Genomic DNA, 16,840 nt, shown 5'->3' with positions numbered 1-16,840 from the left:
TTGTTTTCCTTTCTCTTATGTCCTCTCTATAAAGGTGAGACTTTTAAATTAGTAATTGTCTTCAATCCTCACTAGGACTAGGGGCCCCAATTCCCTTGTCATCTCTCTTGTCGAGTCCATCTGAGGCTTAAGTAGGTGGAGGAAACCAGCCACCTGGGGAGGGGGGGGGGAAAGAGGGAAGAAACTTTCTACTTTGCACCTTTTCCCAACAACAACAGGCTCTGTGACTGATCACATAACATGAATGAGAAGTGAGTTCTGTCTTGCTATGATAAAAAAAATTTTGTAAAAATTCTCATTTCCAACATAACCTCATGAGAAGTATATTGCATCTTTTCCTTTATGAATGGTTATTTCTTTCTTGTTCTGTGACCTGCATATTTAACTTCTTTGAAGTCTGAGTTTCCTGGAAATCTATGAAATTATCCAAACCAATTCCTCCTCAGATGTCCTATGACATTGGGAGCATGAAAAAGTCTTCAATTAAGTATATACACGTATATACATCCATATACACATATAGTATATTAATTATATGTAAGTAATAATATAAAAGAAAATAAATCCATAATAGATAACATGTTAAAGGCCCTAACACCAATTTCAGACATCACCATCAAGCAATATTGATGACATGTTCCCTCTGAGCACATATTGGAGCATCTTCCATGTATAATGTGGCCACAGGTGAAACAGATGAGATACATTAAAATGCAATAAGTCTTACCTCCTTGTTCACACAGCTGCTGGGCTAAGGCATCCTTGAATATAACTTGACCTCTGTGAGTTGCTGTAGCCCTGGAGACAAAGAAGAAAGGGTTTAAACTAAAGTTTGCAATGAGTTTCAGTTTAAAATTAAATTTCAGATTAAAATGCTTTACCACTCTAAAATTTCTGTGATTTCATTGATGCAGGTTTTCTTTTGATGACTAAGCATAGCACCTACATGACGAAGAAGATGATGGTATCTAATAGTAAATCTTTTGATGACGAGCTCTCTGTACTTAAAGAAATGAATCTTTGAGAATTTTTTTTATGGAAAGCTTTCAGGGTCCTAAAATAGTCTTTGAGAATCTAGATTTGTGAATCTAAGATTCACTCTAAACCATTAAAAAAAATTTGAAGTACGATGTTAATGGAGGTTAAATTTAGGTGTGGTTGGTAACTGGAAGTGGGATAACATGGGTTTTAGAGAATTCTAGATGAGGAAATTCTCTGTCTTAAAATTGTTTCTTTTCCTGGTTCACCAACCACTTTCTCTCCAGTTAGTATAGTAACTTTATAAGTAGCCAGCATAAAATAACAATTTTTTGTTAAGTCATTTTTAGTCACATTTGACTCTGACCCCAGTGGTGTCTTCTTGGCAAAGATACTGGAGTTTGCCATTTCCTTCTCTAGGGTCTTCATTTTACATTTGGGAAAACCAAGGCAAACAGAGGTTAAGTGATTTGCTCAGGATCATACAGCTAGCAAGTGTTTGGGGTTAGATATGAACTCTAATCCTCCTGAGTCCAGGTCCAGCACTCTATCCACTGTGCCATCTAGCTGCCTGCCAAAGTAATAATAGTGGGAATAAGACTGCAGAGTGGAATAAGGAAGTCACAGACTGTCCCATGGATCATAGATCAAAGGACCATAATAGTTACTTGGCAGACTGTATCATATATTAACTAAAAATCACATCCTGAGACTATGTACTAAATCAGGGGAAGCCTGTTAAACCTTATTCTAAGGATCCTGCTACCTGCCATGCTTTGTAACCTTCAGATAAGCTCCAGACATCCTCACCATCAAATGTTGATAAACTCTGAGAAGATGTTGGCTCTGTTAATGAGCTAATCCCTGAAGTATTGTTAATAACTTTGAGATCATGTGGATATGTTAATGAGTTATTCCCAAAGAGGCATGGATATGAGTTAATCTGTCCCTCACTAATACCGTATAAAAATGATATCTTGAACTCCTGTTCTCCTACTCCCTACCCTGAGTGCGCTTCCATTTCTACCTGAGTCTGTGCTGCCCAGTGTTCCTAACTCTGTATCTAATCCATCATTACCTAAGTAACTATCTGTGCCTGTTTTCCTCCCATTCTATTCTCCACACTGCCTGCTTTCCTCTACCACTCCATTCCCATCTCCAAACCATCTGTCTCTGTAGCCCTGTGCTGTTTGTCTCAAGATATTCTGTACCATTCGCCCTGTACTCTTCGTGCCTTATCAAAGTTTGATTGAAGACATTATTCTTTGCTACCATCATGGCTTTTCCTGGCCAGTACTCAGAGAACCAGGTGTACCTGCACCCATTTAATAATGTCATAAAGTAATCAGAAATTCATTCCTTCTAACCATCTAGTTTGGCACCTTCTCTGTGACTGAGAGGGTGGCTCAGAGCAATATGAGGTTTTTTGCCTCTTATTTGTCTATGTCAGACATGAGTTAGCAAATGTTAATGTCTCTGAGGTCAGATTTCTATCCACTATACCATGTTGCTTGTCATTGAAAAACTTGGGTATATTAAGTATTTTTTGCTTATTTATGTCTTTTTACGTGGGTTTTTAAATGAAATGCACCCAAACAAGTAAAAATGAAAACATGAGTGAAGGGTTAGCAGAAATTTCTAGATTTAGGATGATTTTCTTGTTAAGTTTTATGATTCTGAGATATTCTTACGTTTAGCCTGAAATGGTCGAATTTGAGTGGAGCTGGGGTGGGGATATGCTAGAGTCAGAGTCAGGCTTTGAGACCTAACTGCTAAATTTTTAACCTAAGCACTTATTCCTTGGAAATTCAACAAATCAAGGGTTATTTTATTGTTTTGTAGTTTTTCTAGGCTTTAGAAAGTGATGGCAAAATGTTAAGATACTGATTAAACTTAAAAGTGTGTTACACATATCCCCAGCCCCCTCCTCCCCAGAACTGGTTGTTAAACATTTACTAGCACACCTCTGAACTTGAGGAAAGAGGAGAACTAAGGAAAAGATTCTTATTAAAATCCCTTGTAAAAATTCTTTGTAAAGATTTTTTAAAAATGCTTCACAGAACAGCAGGGACATTAGTGCAGGGCAAAGATGCATTTAAGGTATTTTAACCAGAAATCAATAGCAAAGCATCACAATATTCTAAAAGCAAGGACCCTGACATGCACAGGAGGGCCTGTCATCACAGGTTCTTAGACCTGCATTTCTAAAAGGAAAGGCAACTTTCAAGAGTTCAGCGATCACTTTAATCAAGCACACGTATCATTCATTCGATCACTTCAGGGGAAAGAGTCAGCATCCTGAACCTCAGAGAAAATACAGAGAAATCAAAGCCAACAGACAGGCTTCCAACTGCCTGACAGATCAACAGACAGATAACTGTCTGACTACACATACAAAGTTACCAGAGAGAGAAGCACCAGCATCTGGGTCTTCAAAGCTGGGGACTCCTTAGAAGCTACCAAGAGTTTCCTCTGGCCAAACAATCACTTCCTGTCAGTAAGCCCCAAAGTAAAACCTTACCCAGGACTATTTATACTTTTTTTCAGAGTCAGAGGGCATCACAACCTTACAGAACCAGTGCCTCATTAACAAAAGGTATGAGTCTTCCTACAAATCTTCCCAGGCCCATTAATGGGTGGAGAAGATCTTTAATCACATTATTCAATGAGAGGCACTTGATTATACTAAAACAAAAAATGCATTATCAATACAAACGTCAAATGCAAAGTCCACATAAAATTCCATTTTGATAAATGTTTTCACATGTAGAATCTATCTGGGGCTTCCATAGTATCAAAATCATTATCAGCCAATTACAGTCACCTGTAGGAAAAATGCTTCTTCATATTTAGTATTCAACAATCCTTTATAATCATCAGAGAAAAAAATAGCACTTTAAGATACACCAAGCACTTTACAAACATCTCACTTTATTCTCTCAACAATCTATTATTAGTGCTATTAAATGGAATAATCTATTTAATGGATGAGGAAACTGGGATAAAAAGAAGTTAAGGGACTTGCCCAGGGTCACACAGTAAGTAAATATTGGAGGCTGGATTTGAACTCGTGATACCAGGTCCAAGTCACTGTACCAGATCCAAATGTAATTGTGAAACATTTAAAAAAAATAAAACTACAACAAAACAGAGATAATGTCAACATGTGGTTTTCTAAGTCAAATAAGTGACCTGAAAGAATCTTTATATATAGTTTAGTGGTCTCTGTTTGTATTTTAATTTGACATCATTTTTATAGGTTTTGGGAATATCCACTGCAAAGAACCAGAATGGGAGAAGGAATGTTATATCTAAAGAAAAGCAACTAAGGTAGCAAGGCTGGATTATAGCATGTGCAGAAGGGAGTGTGATGTAAGAAGAATGGAGTAAATTGTGAATATCTTTAAATCTCAGGAGCAACTATGTGGCACAGAGACTAGAGTGCTAGGCCTGGAGTTGGCAAACTTCATCTTCCTGAGTTCAAATCTGGCCTCAGATCTTGGGCAAATCACTTAACTGTTTGCCTCAGTTTCCTCACATATAAAATGAGTTATAGAAGGAAATGACAAACCTCTCCAGGATTTTTGCCAAGAAAACCCCAGTTGAGATCATGATGAGTCAGACACAACCAAAATGACAGAACAAGATATATTTTATATTTTATTCTCAAGATAATAGGGAGCCACTGGCATTTGCTGAGTGGGGCAGGGTGTGACATAGATCTACTCTTCAGGAAAAATCATTTTGCCTGCTTTGTGGATGGTTGAACTGACGTATGGAAAGACTTGACATAGGACCAATTAAGAGGTTATTGCAATGCTCCAGGAAAGAGGTTTTGAGACCCTAAATAAGAATGATGGCTATATGAGTGGAGATAAGTCTGTGGAAGAAATGATAAGAATTGACCATGAGATATCAGCCATTAAATGAATAAAATAAAGAAATTTGATTTTAGAAAACCTACTGCCCTTTCATCAGAGTGGGAAATTTCCTGCACTGAGACAGTCTGCAAGCAGTCTAAACATAATAAATAAGTCACAGCGAGCTGCCTGAGCCACACAGAGGTCAAGCCACTTGCCCAAGGTCATAATAACGAACACAGGATGAACCTACGTGGCCCTAAATGCAAGTCCTATTTACTATACAACACCACCTCTACCTCTGGAAAATATTAATACAGAAATCTTTCTATTACTCTGGTGTGAGTGAGACCACATGCTTAAGTGTTAATGGATGCTCTTCCTCCTAAGAAATGCATTTTAATAGGGGTCTCTGGATGACACAGTGCCTTAACCCAAAGGAATTATTTTAAGGGTAGAAATTAAGAGTAGGTGAATTTATTAAATAATTACATTTGAAGAGGTAGGCCTTATGGAAGTAGCCTACAAGAAGAGCAAGAAATGATTCTTGCATATCATTTGGCAGATATTTAATAAATACTTGCTAATTGAGTGATCCTATGAAAATTAGAGAAAAATATTTTTCCTATTTTGAAAGGATTTTAGTTAAGTGACAGATTATGCCCACTGCTGACCAAATATTTTCTAAGTAGAAGAGTCTTATTCAAATAGGGGTAGCCAATAAGTAATGAATATTTGTGGTCATACTCAAGAAGGCAAGGGTGGATTACTATGCAAGGCAGCTTGGTTGCAAAGTGTAGAATTCTGAATCTGGAATAAGGAAGACTTCAGTTCAAATCTGACTTCAGACACTAACTAGCTATGGGACTCTGGATAAGTCATGTAACCTCCATCTTTCTCAATTTCTTTTTTTTTAAATCATATTCATATATCACAAATTATTCAACCAATCCCCAAATGTTGAGTACCCCCTTATTTTATTTTCCAGTTGTTTGCTATCACAAAGAGCAGGTGTGTGTGTGTGTGTGTGTGTGTGTGTGTGTGTTGTGCATATAGAACTTTTTCCTATTTCTTTAATATATTTTAGGTATGGGTCTAGCAATGTATTATGTAAAATTTAAATGTAAATTTATGTAATTTTTATGTAAAATTTACTCTCCAGATTGGTAGCACCCATCCACAGGTCCATCAACAGTTCATCAGTGCTCCTATGTTCTCACTGTCCTTCCAATATTTATAATTTTCTTTTTATATCATCTTTTCCAATCTGATGGACTTGAGGTGGAAACTCACAAATGCTTTAATTTGCATTTCTCTAATGAGCAATGATTGGTAGCATTTTTAAAAATGACTACCGATAGCTTCGGTTTCTTCTCTATTTTTTTTTATTATTCCAGTTTATTTATTTTTTGAAATTATTTATTTATTTTTAGTTTTCAACATTCACTTCTATAAGATTTTGAGTTCCAAATTTTCTCCCCATCTCTCCCCTCCTCCCTCCCTCCGTTTCCTTGTCTATAACATGAGAATAATAGTCTCTACTTCCCATAGTGGTTGTGAAGATCAAATGAAGTAGCGTATACACAGTACTCTGTAAATCTTAAGCATGATATCAATACAGCACTTATATAAATATGTCTCAAAGTAACCTAATTCTGACAAAATATTTACTTGCACATGATTTGTTTTACAAGTCTGAATCAAACTCAGGATTTCTAGGACTTCACAAGTTTGTTTAAAAATCTTGTGTCACATACACATTAAGTAGTCTCATTCATGGGATTATAAAGCTGTGATCACTGTTGATTAGTTCTGATTTAGCCTGTCTATATCTTGTTTGATTTTCGATGTGTACATGTTGTCTCCTTTAACTCTTTGAGAACAGGGACTATCTTTTGCTTTTCTTTGTATCTAGAATGCCTGGCACAAAGAAGGTGCTTAATAAATGTTCATTTACTGAATCACTAATTGCTTTGAAAAGTTTTTGGAAAAAACCCAAACATGATGCAGAATATCTTAAGCTGTGCACTAATGCAGACAATTTCTCTTTTATTTAAAGCTGCTTACTGATTACATGTATATTAAAATTCTTGTATGGAACATCTTGTTATTCCACAAACTTGTATACTTTAGGCCAAACTATTTTCTTCAAGAAGTATTTCTGAACAGAGAGTTATAACCCAGGCATGGTCCTTGTCTTATAGTATCAGAATTATAAGGCCAAATTACTGCATTTTCCTTTTCTTACTCTTATTATTTGCCTCTTGCTATTTTCTGCTTTTAAAATGTCTCCGTTTTCCCCCAGTATTGTAGTTTTAATGCTTCCTCCCTCCTCAGCTTTCTGATTTTGTATCTTTGGCAGATAAAATGACCTTCAGGATGTCACTTAGAAGCTCTTTTGAAAGAGGAATTTAAGTATAGTAAAGTCATATATCTACATATGAATATTTATATGTGTGAGTATAAGTGAATATCTTTTTTTTCAAATGCCATATTGTTGTAAGTCCTACCAGCTGCTAAAGACATTACCTCTAAAGATTACTTTGGACCTACACTGTATGTCTGTTACATGTACCTGTTTATTTACATGTTATCTCTCCCATGGTCATGAGACCATATCGGTAAAGGGCTTTGTGCAGTACCTGGCACTTAGTAGGAGCTTTATACATGAGTGTCCCCTTCCTTTCCCCTTCTGATCCCTCATCCATTAGCGTACAAGTTCTTTGAGAACAGGGACTCTTTGTTTTCGCCTTTCTTTATAACTGCAGTCTAGCATACAGTGAGCACTTACTAAATGCCTATGGATTGATATACATCTACATCCACACATACAAATAAGTAGGATTGTGTATGATTTTTGATCCAAACCTGTGATTTCATCTGTATGGGGGACTCTCCCTGGATACAGTTTGGAAACCTAACTGTAACTTTTAGATTTAGTTTCCTGAGTTAGTGACAGATAGAGTAACTTGCCAGTGGTCACATGTCCGAGGCAGGAATTGAAGTCTTCCTAAATCCAAGGCTGGACATCTCAAATACATTTCAGAAACTACAGTATCTTGCAATGTATGCCTTGACGTTAACATTAAAGAATGAAACATAACATGAAAAAGTTAATAAAAACAATCAAGCCATCAGTTTGGCATATGGAAAGGAATAAGCATTTACATAATGCCTACTGAATGCACTTTGTTGTTGTTCAGTCATGTCTGACTCTTTGTGACCTCATCTGGAGTTTTCTTGGCAAAGATACTGGAATGATTTGCTATTTCCTTCTCCAGCTCATTTTACAGACGAGGAAACTGAGGCAAACAGAGTTAAGTGTTTTGCCCAGGGTCACATAGTATTGTATGAGGTCAGATGTGAACTCTGGAAGAGGAGTCTTTCTGCCTCCAGGAACTCTATCCCCTGGACCACCTAGCTGTCCATAACAACATGTGAACTACATGCCAGGTACTGTACTGTTTTACAATATTAGCTCACATCTGATCTTCAAAACAACACTGCAAGGTAGGTACTGCTGTTATGCCCACTTTATAGTTGAGGAAAACTGAGGCAAAGAGGTTAAGTTGTTTGCCTAGATGTCACACAGCTAGTAGGCATCTAAGGTCGGATTTGAACTCAGGTCCTTCTGACTCCAAGCCCAGGGCACTGTACCCTGCTAGGTAACTGCCTCTATATTGGGTAAAACACTAATTTGGAGCCAAAAGGCTTAGGTTAAAAACTCTGCTCTGTTGTTTCTTATTTATGTGACTTAGGGTCAATTTCTTAGCTTTTTTGGACCTCAGTTCCCTTCTCTGTAAAATGAAGATGTTGGGCCAGCTGAATTCTTAACATCTTTTTCAACCTTGAATTTATGATTCCATGAAAATAGTTGCTGACTCTTCCTAAAGATATTACCATTCAGCAGCCAAGTTATTCTTAAGTAAATTAGTAGTCTAGATATGCCTTACCCCAAACCAAGCAAAATAAAATGTACTCTTCAGAAGTAACTTTTTAGAACACTGGAATTCCTCAAGGAAAACCTCTTGAATGATTTGGCTGTTTTAAATACTTTTCTATTAAGTGGTAAGCATGTGTGAGGCTGCCTTAGAGGTATCCTTAGGCAAGATAAAAACAGCATAGCTAAAATAGCACACGAATTCCAAAGGTGACCTTAGAGAGATGTAAAGTAAAAATGATCTTATTGGCTTGCTGGTGAATTAATGGAGATTTGTGTATGTCTGAGAGTAAACATGTTTTTACATGTGCATAACTTCACTCTGAGCACAATTTGGCATAAATCAATATGGTGCAATGTAGAAAACGATGGACTTGGAGTCAGGAGTCCTGGGTTCCAAGGCCAGTGATTCCATGAATGTGTTCGTCCCAGTCAAATGGGTCAGTCATCATTACCTGCCTCTTCTTTTCTTCCCATGTCCATGTGAAACGTATGATTTCAGTTTAAATTCCAACATAGCGATCTTGGAGCCAAGTCAAATCTCAGACAATCAATCTGTGTTAGCTATTCCCACTACATAAAAAAAGTATTCCCATTTGACCTCACACCTTCGACAGAACATACAGACATGTAAGAGTCTACAATTAAACACCATCCCTCTCGGGCTACTGACAAGACCACCCAGTTCCTGGGCAAGTGACCAAAGCCCCAGACTCTGGGCAAAGAACATATACTTTATACAAGGGAAGGAAAAAGGGACAATTGCTAAGAGCTGCCAAAAATGGATCAAGTTGGTACAAGAGTATGACCACAAAGTAAGACTGATAAGGTAGTTTAGGCTCTGGGGTCCTAAACTGGAAGAATACTGCAGGATAACCAGCCAAGGTTAACTCCACGCCAATGATTTTCATATTACCTTGGCTTCATTGGTCAGTAGGTACTGTTCCTATTTGCTGTGCTGAATAACAAATATAATTATGATACTTAGCACTCTCAAGTGCTATGTACTATGGAACTGGCCAAGTGACTAAACATGCCTCAAGGGAAATCTTAAGCCATCCATGCAGATATCCATTCAGGCTACCTGTGGTACATCAGTGTTCAAGTTGCTAACAAGGTAGTTTTACTTCTTTGGCTTCCATTTCCTCATCTGTGAAATGACAGGGCTATAAGCATCTGTCAAAAGATGCTAAAGTCTGTTCCAGCTTTAACATTCTATGATCTCAGATTGACTTTATAATTACATCAAAAAACATCAATTTTGTGGGATTAAAGAGTTCTATCTTGTTTGCTTCAGGGGATGATAAGGATCCAGCACTTAGCACAGTTTCCGGCACATGGTAGGCACTTAATGAATGTTTACTGAATTGAAAAAAAAATCAACAGAGCACTGAACCAAGGAAGACTTGAGTTTGAATCCAAGTCACTTAATCTCTCAATTTTAGTTTTGCCATCGTTAAAATAGGGATAATAGAACCTACTTCACAAGGAATTGTGATATTTAACAAGATATGTAAAGGAATTTGCAAAAGATTAACATATTATATAAATATCAGCTATTGTTATAATTATCAAAGAACTCAAATGACTGGGACTATACCTGTAGGAGTAAACAAATATGTGGGAAAAGAAACTAGTGGCTTCAATTCATCTTGACATTGGATAAATCACTGACAAACTTTAATCCCAAAGATCTCATCTCTGGAGGTCTGCAAGAAGAGACTGGATAGTCATTGGTCAGAGACAGCATAGAGGGGATTTCTGTTCAGGGACTGATCACATTAGATGTACAGTAACTACGGGATCTAGAATGATAGCTATCTACAGCTAGGAAGACAGAGATAGGTAATAAAAAGTAGTGATTAATCGATATTTTCCTGTTAGGAAAAGTGGAGTCTCTTGCTGATTGGCTCTTCTGTAATATTCTTTGAAATGATCTAGAAAGTTTCAAAGTGACTGGCACATAATAGGTCCTTAATATTGATTAATTGGCTGATTTCACATTTGCAGATGCTCTCAAATTCTTTTAAGTAACTAAATTAAAACTGATTCAGATATATTACAAGATCTCCCTAGACAGCACCATCAGACGAGCATTGATGTGGGCAAGTATTTAATGATATATTTAGGGGGAAATAATTTAAACTGGGCTTACTTAAGTTAGCCTTGTTTAATCAGATCTCAATCAATCAATTGTTGAACAAGCATTTATTAAGCTTTATTATGTGCAAGGCACTGTACTAATTGCCACGGCTACAAAGAAAACAAAAACAAAAAAATTGTCCTTTTCCTCAAAAGAATTTTAAATAACTAGAAGGCACCACTGATATCTTTTGGGGGTTCACATCAAAATTGGCAGTCATGATCTGTCACAAGACTTCCCTTGGTGCCTTCATCAGCCCTGAATTAGAGGGGTCATGTACCTTATCTCATCCAATATTTCTTATGCTGCTATTCTGATTTCAACACAGGAAAGGTAGCTAAAGATAAAGGACAAAATTTCAAGAAGATTCTCAAACGATAATAAAATGCAAGGCTCAATTTGTAGATAAAATATTCATCTTCGAATCCAATCCTAAGATAAAGAAGAGTTTGTTTTCAATTTACAAGGAGTCCTTCTTGCAAAACTACCTCCAGACATATAGATAGACCTAAAAGAAAACACAACATTAAACTATTGATCTAGGATCAATTGAAAGGCCTTTTAAATTTCTCTTTGTGAAAGAACAAAGGGCCATCATAAAGAAGCCTCAGGGTAATTAAACTTGGGCTCTTTTGAATCATAAAATAGCAAGTTTTGGGTCACTCTGATTAAAGGAACAGTGATGAATGCATAGAATATTACTTAGAGCCTGGTTTTCCTCCTTCTCTTGCCTTCCCTCATATACAACTATGGGGCCAGTTCCCTATGATCAAAATAGACACAGGGTTGGGTACTTCCTTTAAGCAGCACAGGCAAATTTCAACAACTAAAGAATGAGGTGCCATTTCCAGATATTGAGACTTTTAGCAAAGTCACCAGTGATGTAACTCGCAATGAAGGAATATGGAGTATGGGTGTTTCAAGACAGGCCTATGAATATCAGTTATCAGACTTAATAAAGGGAAATGAGTCTAAATGAGAAATGCAGTATCTTCTGCCTTTCTCTTACTCCTTGCTTCTGAATTTGTGATGCAAGAGGGAATTCAGTATGATTACTGTAATCAAGGGAGAGTGTTTTAATGTAAAGGAAAAGGTTCAAGAACGATTGACAGTTTAAAATAGAAGGCTGAGCCATCCTGTAGTCCAGTGACTTTTGAAAAAAAAAACTGGTATTGAATAGAGCACTGGACTTGGACTGAGGATAATTTGGGTTCAAATCCAATTTAAGATAGTTATCTATTGTTGTGACTCAAATCACAAAGTCACAGAACATTTCTTAATTTCTCTTTTCTCATCTGTAAAATGGGATCATAATAGCCCCTACCTCAGAGAATTGTGGATAGACAGAACTTTAAAGTTCATATATTATAACCACCTAACTTAAAAATTAAGAATTTGGAGTCCAAAGTGATCAAATGACCTGCCCACAGTCATACCCACAGTAAATGGCAGAGGTAATTGCCTTGACTCTAAATCCATTGCTCATGTCACAAAATTTTGCAAGATTTCTATGAAAGGCAGTTGGCGGCATGGCGGGTAGAACATCAGAACTGACATCAAGAACCCTGAGTTCAACTCATTCACCAGACAATTGCTAACTGTGTGATTTCTGCACCAGTCACATGACTTTCAATAAATCAGTTTTAATTAAGTGCCTACTGCGTGCCAGGTGCTGTGCTGAGACCTAAGGATAAAAGAGGTGAAAGATACTCTCTGCCCTCATGGAGGTCACAATATACTGTGGGATACAACAGTGAACAAACGTATGTAAAGCAAGTTAAATACAGGATAGCTAGGAAATAAGTAACAGAAATAATTAACAATAAATAACGAATAATTAGCCGCATCAGAATTAAGAGGGGTTAGGAAAGGCTTTTATTTAAAGAAAGGGTTTGATTAGGGCTGAAAGAAGCCAAGAAGGTCAGTAGGCAGAGCTGAAGAGGAAGAACATTCTGGGCACAGCGGACAACCAGAGAAAATGCCCACATGCTTCATGGAATACAGAAAATAAGAAAGTTTCCTTTTGTTGTTGCTGTTTTTGTTAAAAAAAAGTCTTTCCTAGAGTTAAAGACAAGACTCTTACAGAAAACTCTCATGCAGATACTCGGGATTTGAAAGAGAACTAAGTTATAAATACTAAGATTCAAAGTCAAGAACATTACAATATGAAGACCAGGTTCCTCTGGGATAACTGACACAATTAATTAGTTAAGTGAAAACAAACAAGCTAACAAAAATCTTATTCCCTCTATTATCTTTCTCTTTGCAGAAGAGGTATGGCCTCAGTTTTTAATGTGGGAATATTTCAGCTAATCAAAAGGACCCACATGTACAAAAATATTTATAGCAGCTCTTTTTGTGGTGGCCAAGAACTGGAAATTGAGGGGATGCCCATCCATTGGGGAATGGCTGAACAAGTTGTGGTGTATGAAAGTAATGGAATACTATTGTGCTGTAAGAAATGGTGAGCAGGCAGATTTCAGAAAAACTTGGGAAGACTTACATGAATGGATGCCGAGTTTAGTGAGCAGAACCAGAAGAATATGGTTTACAGTAACAGCAACACTGTGCGATGACCACCTCTGAGAGACCTTAGCTCTTTTCAGCCATCTTAGACAACTTCAAAAGACTCAAGACAGAATATGCTATCCACATCTAGGGGAAGAACTACAGAGTGTGAATACAGATCAAAGCACACCATTTTCTCTCTCTTTTTTTTCCTTTCTCATGTTCATTTTTCCCTTTTGTTCTGATTCTTCTTTGACAACATGACTAACGTGGAAATATGATTGTACATGTATAGCCTATATCAGGTGGCATGCTGTTTTGGGGAATGGATTAGAGGAGGAAGGGAGAAAAGTCTGGAACTCAAAATCTTACAAAAGAGAATGTGGAAAACTAAAAAAAAATTTAAAAGAAAGCCTTTTGTTATAAATGAGGTTGGGTGATAATTCAAGAAAAATTGATTAAGGCTTGCTACGTGCAAAGCATTCATAAAGAAACAGACAAGAATCCTTGAATGCATTCTACTTTTTTTTTTTTTAGGAAAAAATAAAGCATAAAAAGTAAGTACTCTAGATACTATTGGAGCAATACATTATAAAATCTATCCGGTGGCATGAAAATGACATTCCATCACTTTCTAAGTACATTTTTGTAAGAATATACTATTAGAATTCCATGCCGATTAAAGCAGCAAAGAAGAAAACCATTTTTACACAGCTAGTATTCTGGAAATGATATTTCCCGCTTTGTCCCAACTTTAACGTTACACATGTAATGTTAAAGAAAATCACATTATCAGTTTCTGGCGCTCCATCGCAGCTTATTGCTGCAGCAAATGCACAACCAGTCAATTAGTATAAATAATAGAACAAGCTTCTATGGTATCTCAGTTGACATGGTGCCAACAAGTAGGTCTACCCTTCCCAATAGGGAAATTTTGTTTTTAAATTCTTTATCTAATTTTAATATCCCTGGAGTTATAAACAGTAAATTCTTTTTAAAAAACACCGAATGCAGTGTGTGTACATAGTGTGTCCCTTTAAATAAGGTCACGTAAAAACGAGTGATACCTATGCTACCACCAAAGGAATAACAAGGAAAAAGCCCTATTTGGACATTGAAAACACAAATTAACCATTTTAGTAAACCTTAGTTCAACTAATGTAGCTATCATCAAACACATGAATTAATGTATATCTAGTTCAAATTACCTGAACGAACAATTTATTCTTATGATGCTAAGAACTGCATTATACACCACTTATAATCTCAAAGTTTCCAAATGGGTAAGTCAGTCTATAGAAGGACCTAGTAATGATCTATATAAGGAGATTATATTGCTACAGGTTCAGGTTTAGGCAAAGGTGGAATCTTCAAAGAGAACATGACTTGATTACCACTTAGGTATCTTACTGATCACTGTGCCTGAAAGTCTAACAGTGGAGACATTCCTTTGGGTATGAGTTGTTCTTTCCAAGTAGGCCTCATTTAAAATGAAAATATTCTTGGAACAAGTTATGCCTTCATGGACTTGTTAGTCCTAATTGTAAATTAGTTTATGATGCCACTTCTTAAGTAATAGGAAAGAAATGTGCAAGAGTGAAGTTTTGGGCATGTGACAGAAAGGGTGTTAAAAGATAGTAGAAGGTGGTAGGATGCTGAAAGGTTGATACTTAGAATTTTGATCTTGTGGATAGAACAATGTACTTTGAATCAAAAGACCTGGGTTTGCATATTGCCTCAGACTGCTAGTTAAGTGATCATGGGTGACACACAACTTTGTAGGCTACAGTCCCTTCTTTTAAAAATGAGGATAATAATGTGTAGTAAAGATTAATCAGAGGGCTCCTAATTAATTAACTGAGTGCACTAATTCATTTGATAAAACTACAGGGTGAAAACCTAACTTAGAAAGTGTCATTTCCCTTGGAGCTGGATGGATGTTCTGCCTTGGCACTGAAGAACATGAATTCTGAAAAGGCACAGCAACTGTTTAATGGTCCATGACTGAGGGGTGGTATTGCAGATGATTGGTGAATTAGTGAGAAGAGTCATCTAATCTGTGAACCATAAGAAGAATTAGGAAAGAAATAGTTCCTTTATTTGTATGCACTCAGTGCTTTTTCTTCCAGCAAAGACAAGGAAGGGATTTCTCCTTCCCTTTCCCCATAGCCATGATGGTTGTATCCTGGGTGGCTTTCTTTTGTTTTATATTTTCTTTCCTAAGCATAAGCCAGTGATCAATGGCTCTGATAAAAGATGATTTCAGAATCATCAGCTACTTTGTAAGTTGGAAGAGTCTTCAGTTTGAGGCAGGGAATGATTTCTGTGATCTTGCCACTTAGTGGAGAAAAGCTTCACTGTCTGGAGCATTCTGTTGTGTAAGGCTGTAAACAAAGCTGCATGCTAGGCCACTGCTAGCCAGGAGATTTAGACCACGTGAACTTCATAACCTTGCCCCTTTATTATTAAAAAGGAATTGAAAAGATGTGTTTTGAGAGGTTCCAGACAGCTTCAGAGATTTGATTACTTCTTACTTTCCAAGAATATGTAGGACAACACCAGAAGAAAACCATGTATTTATACTCCATGACAAATAACAGATTAGATTCTGAATTTGACTAAATTTTTAAAGAAACAAGAAAATCTCAAGCCCTTGAAAAGGGAATAGAATTCTAAACCACTGAAGAATATTTAAAAATCTAATTAATGGGACTAAATTCATCACCTTTTCATAATCTTACTTCAAGTTAATATCCAAGAACTTCCATTAAGACTCTAATATGTGACTTGGTTTACTCGGTGTGATCTAGCAGACAAAATGCTGGGAGTCTGGAGAACTGGGTTCTAGCCCTGACTTTGCCAACTAGAAAACTCTGTGATGTTTGCTGAAGTACTTCATTCACCTCAATGGGCCTCAGTTTCCTCACAATAAAATGAAAGGGTTACACTAAGTGATTCACAAGAACTTGTCCAGCCCCGAGCCTATCATTTTAATCATGTGCAGACCTGCCATTTAAAAAAAAAAACAACCTAATATCTGGAAAAACTAAGTTAATATCATATGTTGCTTTAACATTTGGATCTTATGTGTTATAAGACCATTATATTTATTTTGAGTGATGTGGGCAATAGTAGATGAAAATTTGTTCATTAAATTGCCTCATTTTACTTATTATGACCCAGTGGTATTTCATATTATGCATTGTACTCAAAGGCTCAAATTTTGTGGGGTAATCTAAAATTCAGACTTTTTATTAAGGCAGTCTGCCTCTTCCCTATCTTCTCCATATACCCAATTTATGAGGTTTTAGTCTATTTAAATTGCAGAACCCTTGATCCTAATGAAAATTCTGATAGGGTAGAAATTTAGGTTCCAAAGTCCACCTCTTACAAGCTTTAGTTTCCTTTAAA

At 36.7% G+C, this 16,840-nt stretch overlaps 1 protein-coding gene across 2 annotated transcripts in view; it reads right to left on the bottom strand.

Annotated features, from left to right (window-relative positions):
- The window catches only part of RELN (reelin), a 553,318-nt gene that overhangs the window by 332,937 nt on the left and 203,541 nt on the right, over positions 1-16,840 (bottom strand). For both annotated transcript variants that reach the window (XM_072653135.1, XM_072653136.1), the window contains exon 4: positions 728-798. In XM_072653135.1, the coding sequence (XP_072509236.1) occupies positions 728-798 (71 nt within the window). The remainder of the gene's footprint in view (positions 1-727; positions 799-16,840) is intronic.

The sequence above is a fragment of the Notamacropus eugenii genome, chromosome 3, assembly GCF_028372415.1.
Source record: "Notamacropus eugenii isolate mMacEug1 chromosome 3, mMacEug1.pri_v2, whole genome shotgun sequence".
Lineage (NCBI taxonomy): Eukaryota > Metazoa > Chordata > Mammalia > Diprotodontia > Macropodidae > Notamacropus > Notamacropus eugenii.
The sequence above is the reverse complement of the archived record's forward strand: the minus strand, read 5'-3'. Positions and strand labels throughout refer to the sequence as shown.